Consider the following 8082-nt stretch of genomic DNA (forward strand, 5'->3'; position numbering starts at 1 on the left):
ATGGAAAAGTTCCGCATGTTCTTCCAGCACTTCCAGTCCAGCTCAGAGTCAGTGATGAATGGCGTCTGCTTGCTGCTGGCCGCGGTCACAGTCAAGATGTATTCCTCCTTCGACTTCAACTGCCCCTGCCTGGTGCGCTACAATGCCCTCTACGGCCTGGGCCTGCTGCTCACACCCCCGCTCGCCCTCTTCCTCTGCGGCCTCCTTGCCAACCGGCAGTCCGTGGTGATGGTTGAGGAGTGGTGCCGGCCTGCGGGGCATCGGAGGAAGGACCCAGGCGTCGTCAGGTGCGGTCCCACACTACCTTGGTGGTCACGGTCAGGGCCTCCCCACTCAGACACTGCCAGGTCACTCCCCAGGCCCGGTGATCCTCATGGGTATCGGGAGGGCTTCCCCCCATGGACATTATCACCTGTGTCCCCTCCTTTCTCCAGCTGGGGTGACATCAGCTCACAGAGACCCCTTAGCCACTTACCATGCCGGAAACAGACATTTCCTTTCCTGTCATCCGTCACCCTTCCGTGGCCAGGACTGGCGACCCATGGATGATACAGGATTCCCAGGTTTTGCCCAGGTCACATGTGTTGGCTGGCCAGGAATTGTAACTCAGCACATACAGGAAGGACCATCCCATGACATGCACAGCCGGCTTGCACACATAGTCGGAGGCATGACTGGCTTCAAGGCTGCATTCCCTCTCCCGTAAGCTTCCCTAGCGTCTAGGACCTCACCTGCTGTACCAAGGGCCCTCGGAGCCTCTCACCTGCTTGGTGCACCGTATTGAAACCAGCTGATGGGGGTGCCTGGGTGGCTCAGGTGTTAAGCTCAGATCATGGTCCCAGGGTCCTGGGATCAAACCCCTGCTCCGTGCCAAGCTCTATACCCAGGCCATGTGTGTGCAGCCTCTCAATTCTTAGCTCGGCCCTGGGTCTGCTCCAGGAGTAGACCCATTTTTAAGGATGAGGCCCCTGAGGCAGAGAGAGAGGTTAAGCGACTTGACTGAGCTCCTATAACGAGGAAGAGGCACGGCCCAGATTCAAGCACAGGTGCACTCCCAGCCCAAGCTGACACCACTCCCCTCAGTGTTTTAGACAAAAGGTCTAAGTGATCTAGATCTGTGTGTAGAGGCCGGAGGGGCTTGGTGGATTTCAGCCTGCTGACGATCGCCCCCTTTCCCCGTGGTTTGGCACGGACAGTCGCAGTGTTCTCAAGTTCTCAAGCGTATGTAATGTAAGTCCATACCACGTCCTCAGATCCACCTTCCAACCACAATGCCCATAGAAAACACCAGGGCCACCCTGATGTCGGATGGATTTGTAGTTCCCCACGGGGGAGGCCGTGCACCCATATACACACCCCCAGCAGACACCATTTTTGTATGTTTTGTATGCAGTTCAAGTCAGAAACAGGTGCTCAGCTGCCTCTGCTTCCTGACGCACTGGGGGTCCCGTGCTCCCCATGATTCAGCCTCGCGGGGAGGGTCACATGCACTGGCTGTGTCCTTTGCCTTTTCCTCTGGGGCCCGGGGAGTGCAGCTCCATGGGGCACCTGTCCTGGGATCAGAACCCAACCTCCCGAAGAGCAGAGGGCAGGAGAGCCCCCTGGGGACGGTGCTGGGGGTGGGATACTTTGGACTTGGAGGGAAGGGTCTGAGGCACTGCTTCTGGAAGGGTTATTAGGCGGGGCTAGCTCCCCCCAGAAGCAGCTCTGGGGAGAAGGTGATAATAAGTGGCTCACCGGGGTCAGTCCTTCTGGGGACCCTCTGAGAACATGGGTAGAACACACCTCAGAACTGTCCCACTGAGAGTCTAGGAAGCTGGGGTCCCTGTGGACGGAAGGTTGATTGGGGTCGTTAACTCTCCTGGCTTCCACCGTCCTCCTCTGAGAGCAGAGATTCCTCCAAAGCCCTCGGGCAGAACCGCGCAGGTAGTTGAGGTCAGAGGCCCGCAGTCCTGCCACATGAATGGAACTCGTCACCAAAGATCTAATGTGCCTCTGGCATGGGAAAGGCACCAGGAGAGCCTGAGAGGAAGAGGCATGCCCGCTCCCCAGTTTCCAGTCCTGGGCTGCCAGTCCGGACTTTCCTGACCTCCCGGAGCCACAGCCCTCCAGCCTCCCTGCCTCAGCTGCTGGGACCTCTGCAGTGGGAGCCACCACCCCAGGCATCTCCTAGCCCTCCTGGGAAGTCCATCCTTGCATCCCTCCTGTGGCCTTCCTGCTGCAGCTGAATCCCAGCTGCCCCTCTTAACCCCTCCGCCTTCCGCTACCCCTAGGTATATGTGCTCCTCTGTGCTGCAGAGGGCACTGGCCGCCCCCCTCGTCTGGATCCTCCTGGCCCTCCTTGACGGGAAGTGCTTCGTGTGTGCCTTCAGCAGCTCCGTGGACCCTGAAAAGTTTCTGGACTTTGCCAACATGACCCCCAGCCAGGTGCAGCTCTTCCTGGCCAAGGTGCCCTGCAAGGAGGATGAGCTGGTCAGGGACAGCCCCGCTAGAAAAGCAGTGTCCCGCTACCTACGGTGCCTGTCACAGGTAATTCGGGTGGTTCTCTCCAGCCCTGGAAAATCTCCTGCACTGGTTCTGAGCGGCGTGGGCAAGGAGGTACAGAGGGTTTCCTGGGGCCCCTCCCCAATGCTGGAAAGAAAAGCAAGGAGCAGGTGGTCCCTGGAAGGCTAGGGGTGTGACCCACATACAGGACACTGGGGGGGCCTTAGGTAATGGACACTTCGCCTTCAACACTAAGTGCCTCCACGGCAGAGACCAGAGACCCTCCAGGAGTCAGTGCGTTCCATCCCTAGGAAGCTAAATGACAAAAGCCCTGGAGATACATTCCTCTACCCTGCCCCCCCAACCCATACGCACATTCTTGGCACCTCCCAGAAATCATACTCACTACTATTACTATTTATTGAGGATTTATGTGTCAGACACTGTGTAAGCATTTCATATGCATTACTTCATTTATTCTCAGAACAACCCTATGAGGGGGTGCAATCATTATCATCCCATTTTGCAGATAAGGAAATGGAGGTCCTGAGAGTTTAGTTCACAGGCCCAAGTTGCACAGCTCCTAAGAGGCAGGGCGGGGAGCTGAACTGTCAACACTCCCAGCCCTCTGAACCACCTCCCTGAAATGCAGGTCCTCCCCAGACCCCTGGATCCCCACACTGGCACCCCCACTCCATCAGCCTGGGGGCAGACTCCAGGCCCACCCCTGGCCCAGACTCCAGATTCCTCCCAGAGCCCCAATCAGGGCTGGGTCCCCCCCAAAAGTATTTATATGCAGAGCAAGCTGGGGCTACAGGGACTAAAAACACAACCCAGCCCTCTGTGGGAGCCAGGACAAACTCGTGGCAAATGCAGGCCTGTGCTTGATGGAGAGAGGGCCAGCACTCAGGACGCACTTGATTTTGGGTCCAACTCTGCCTTGGCCACATCACTCCCCTCTGAGTCTCAGCCTCTCCTACAAAATCAAGGGAGGTTTGGTCTCCTCCACGTGGATGGGCCCTGTAGGATTAAACTCTCTGGGCTCTCGCTCGTCACTGGAAAGAGTGTAGAATCTTCAGTCACACCAGGGTTCGAGTCCTGACTCAGATGGAGGTTATCAGGCACATAAAAAGCCCCTCATGTGTAAAACCCCCACACGACTATATTTAATTGGTAGGGGAAAGGAGGGATCCTGAGAGAGGCCAGTGAGAGAGCTTCATGAACCACATCCACTAATGATAAGGGTTCAAATATGTCTTTGTGGCTTAGAGGAGTGATTTCTCTGCCCCAGGAGCACACAGTTGCTTGGTCTTAAGCACAGCCTTGGAGAGACTAAAGCTTTGGGTGGGTAGAGAGGAGGGAGGGGTGTCAGGCATGTGTGGGTTCCAGACTCAGGGAACTCTTCAAGTCTTTCATCATGCTTTGCTTGGCACACTGTTCCCTGTTTATGGCCTATAGACCTGCTACGCATGCTTCAGGGCTAAGCATCTGCCTCACTGTTCCCTGAGCCCTCAAGTTCAGGTTGGGTGTCCCTCCTCTGTATTCCCATAATAAGGGATTATGGGAATATACGACCCTCAACATGGCATTCAGCCAGTCTATCACCAATTTCATTGTTTCCTCCACTGAAGTGTGAGTTCCAGGAGTCCTCAGTGCCTCTCCCAAAATACAGGACGTGTGGCTTCATAGATGGGATACATAAGCACGTGTGAGGATAGATGAAGAACCGGATAAAAAAATGAAAGGGTGATAGATGGATGCATGGGTGGGTGGACGGATGGATGATGGGTGGGGGGAGTGTAAGGGAGGCAAAACTTTGCTTCCACCCAGCTTAGGTTTTCAGCTGAGACTCTAACAAAAAGATTAACAGGAGAAAAACAGTTTCCTAATGTGCACAGTACACATCACATGGGAGAAACTTGAAACAAAGAAAGAGTAACTCAAAATGGTCGCTTAGAACTGCAGCTTATCTGCCATCTTCGAAAAGAGCAATACCGGGGCTCCCGGGTGGCTCAGCGGGTTAAGCCTCTGCCTTCGGCTAGGGTCGTGGTCTCAGGGTCCTGGAATCGAGCCCCGCATCGGGCTCTCTGCTCAGCATGGAGCCTGCTTCCCCCCTCTCTCTCTGCCTGCCTCTCTGCCTCCTTGTGAGCCCTCTCTGTGTCAAACAAATAAATGAAATCTTTAAAACAAAAAAACAAACAAACAAACAAAGAGCAAAACCTTTGGAGAGCAATGACAGGACAAAGGAGAGCAGTGTTAGTCTCCGAGGACACTAAAGGAGTGAGGTTTATCATGAGATTCCTCTGGTGCTGTCCCTGGGCTGATAAGAGTTGTCTCCCAGGGACGCCTGGGTGGCTCAGTCGGTTAAGTGGCTGCCTTCGGCTCAGGTCATGATCCCAGAGTCCTGGGATCGAGTCCCGCATTGGGCTCCTTGCTCAGCAGAGAGCCTGCTTCTCTCGCTCCCTCTGCCTGCCACTCTGCCTACTTGTGTTCTCTCTCTCTCTCTCTCTCTCTCTCTCTGCGTGTGCCAAAAAAATAAATAAAATCTTTAAAAAAAAAAAAAAAAGAGTTGTCTCCCAGTACAAGGAGAATGTATTTCCTGCCTTAGGTACAGAAGAGTAGGGTAAAGAGAGCTGTTCCTATGGTTGCTGCTTCTTATCTTCCATTCAAGATAATTTTTATGTCAAAGAGGCATACTTTGGGGTGACGTATTCTGGTTTCTTCAGGAGGGAGGTTGGGAGGATGAGTGGTGGGTAGGTGGATGGATAGATAAATGGAAGAAAGGATGGTAATATGGGAACAGGGATGGATGGGTAGGAGGACGTATGATAGACAGACGGAAGGTCTGCTGGGAGGATGGCTGGATGGGATGCTGAGACATAATATCAGGTGAGAAGATAGACAGCGGGATGAGTGGATGGAGAAATAGTTGGACAGATGGATGGTGGAAGGATGAGACTGAATGCAAGCGAGGATGGGTGGAGGTGGATGGTAGGATGGATGACTAAGTGGGAACATGGATAGATTTGGGAGAGATGGGAGGGATAAGGGAGAGACTTTGGGACACTCTTGCCATACCGCATAGCACCGACCTGGAACACATCTAACCTGGTGCCCCTACCCCCCACCCCCCAGGCCATCGGCTGGAGTATCACCCTGCTACTGATCATCGTGGCCTTCCTGGCCCGCTGCCTGAGACCTTGCTTCGACCAGACAGTCTTCCTGCAGCGCAGATACTGGAGCAACTACGTGGACCTGGAGCAGAAGCTCTTCGACGAGACGTGCTGTGAGCATGCGCGGGACTTCGCCCACCGCTGCGTGCTGCACTTCTTCGCCAGCATGCAGAGCGAGATGCGGGCGCGCGGGCTGAGCCGGGATGCTGCAGGCAGGGGCCCCGAGCCACCCGAGATGCCCAGCGGCCTGGACGGCGACGGAAGCAGGAAGGCCCACCTGTGGGCGGTTTCCAGCCGGGAGCAGGTGGACTTCCTCCTGAGCACGTGGTACTCCAGCAAACCGCCGCTCGACCTCGTGGCATCCCCGGGGCTCTGGGTGCGTGGCCTCAACCACCGCGCTTCCACGGTGGCCCCACGCACCAGACTGTCCCAGCATACTGATGTATAAGGACCCCAGCAGTGTCCCCACGTGAAATACCCACGCTGGCAATGGCCTGGGGGTTTCCAGGTTGTGGGAATCCCGAGGCAGGACAACCTAACCCTTGCTGGCTTGCTTCCTCAAAATAGCCCAGTCTCTGGCCCACTTTCAGGGTGTGGCCTCCCGAGTGCTCTAAAACAGGGCTTCGCAAACCTTAGGCTGCTCACTGTTCTCCCGAACTCTTGCTAAATGCAGGTTCTGATTTGGTGCGTCTAGGATTGGGTCCAAGACTGCCCTTCTGTCAGGTTCCCAGGGGATACTGAACTTGTGAACTAGCAAGAGTCTGAGTAGATCTGCCTGTGGATTCTGGATCCTAGATGTACAGATTCTAAATTTGAAATAATAATATAATAACATCTAGCAGGTGTCAGTGGTGCTTACTACATGTTGTAAGGTCTTTCCCTATATAACTCATTTGAACCTTATGATAATCCAATGAAGTAGGATGATTACTAGCCCCATTTTAGAAGAGAAAACTGAGGCCAAAAGTGGTTAAGTTGCCTGGGGTCACCCATGTAGGAGCTGGAATTTGATCCCAGGTGGCCTGTCTGCTACATAAGTCTAAGCTGCTATACTCCTGGGCCCTCTAGAGAGTTTGTGTATTGGTTTTCAGCCCTCTGGTTAGGCTTCCTGTAGCTTCCACCAAGTTTCTCTAAGCAAGTGCTAGCAAGCTCCAGGTGTGTGGTATTTGGACCGGCTCTAAAAATCCGGGCGGGGTGGACCCAGACACCCCCACACTTAACAAGCACCCCAGGTGATTCGATAAGTTCCATTTTTTTTTTTTTTGGTTGGGTTTTTTGTTTGTTTGTTGTTTAGATTGAATTTATTTGTTTCAGAGAAAGAGAGAGAGAACAGGTGGAGAGGCAGAGGGAGAGGAAGAGACAATCTTCAAGCAGACTATGCTAACCACGAAGCCCAACACGGGGCTTGATCCCAGGACCCTGAGATCATGACCTGAACTAAAACCAAGAGCCCAACACTTAACTAACTGCGCTACCCAGGCGCCCCTGATAAGTTCCCGGTTTTAAGAACCTCTGTGCCAAGTGTCTGGGGTCTGGCTAGGAAGCAAAGCCCTTAAAACACTAGGGTGAAGTCTTGCTGGAAAAATGGCCACTCTGTCTCTGGCAGCCCAAACAGGAAAGGTTGGGAAGATCTAGCCTCTGAGTTCCTCTGGACCTCTGCCCCTCCCTGATGACTCATTCACCACACACACACACACACACACACACACACACACACACACACGCTGCTGATGCCTCCTTAGCACAGATGGTGACCACAGACAGACAAACCTGAGTCACCCCATACTTTTCTGGTGCTGAGGGCCTAGAGGGCAATACGGTGGCCCCTGGACGCTCCCGCTGGAGACCAGCCCCCTCTGTGTCCAGCAAGCTCTGCGCTCCTGGACTCTTGCCAAGAGACTTGTATGACCAGACAATCCTTTCTGCCCAGCCTCCCCCCACCTACCCTGCTGTGGTCAGGCCATGCAAATGTTTGAAATGCAGCACGATTTAACAGAAGTGCTAGCAGGGATTGAGTGGGGAGGAAGGAGAGAAGTCTTAGAGATGGCCCAGTCAGCCCAGGGAAACTCTCAGCTCAGGAGAAGTGGGCTCAAGGTCCCCACTTTGGGCTGCAAGAAAGCAGCATTTGGCCCAGGAAACAGCCACCGATTACAGTCAATACCGCTGCCTCCTTATATTGTGCACTTATAAAGCACCTAACATCCAAAAAGTATCGTGCCAGGGAATAGGGAAGAGAGAATACACAGATGATACCTCCTCCCTTCAAGGAGCTCACTGTCTGATACAGGGACAGAGATGGGTACAGAAACAAAGATAATCCAGAGCAAAAGGTGAGAAGATAGAGGCAAGCCCCATGCCACAGAGATTTAGCATGGAGAAGAATGGCTCCAAGCTGGGGGATCAGGGAAGGCTTCACTTGAATGGG

At 54.0% G+C, this 8082-nt stretch overlaps 1 protein-coding gene across 1 annotated transcript; it reads left to right on the forward strand.

Annotated features, from left to right (window-relative positions):
* CALHM3 (calcium homeostasis modulator 3) lies at nt 1–6105 on the forward strand. The gene is made up of 3 exons (XM_032877428.1): nt 1–287; nt 2274–2529; nt 5620–6105. Exons 1-3 carry the CDS (start codon nt 1–3, stop codon nt 6103–6105), a joined length of 1029 nt encoding a protein of 342 aa, XP_032733319.1.
* Nucleotides 6106–8082: the final 1977 nt, after the last annotated feature.

The sequence above is a fragment of the Lontra canadensis genome, unplaced genomic scaffold, assembly GCF_010015895.1.
Source record: "Lontra canadensis isolate GAN:19392208 unplaced genomic scaffold, GSC_riverotter_1.0 scaffold3, whole genome shotgun sequence".
Classification (NCBI taxonomy): Eukaryota; Metazoa; Chordata; class Mammalia; order Carnivora; family Mustelidae; genus Lontra; species Lontra canadensis.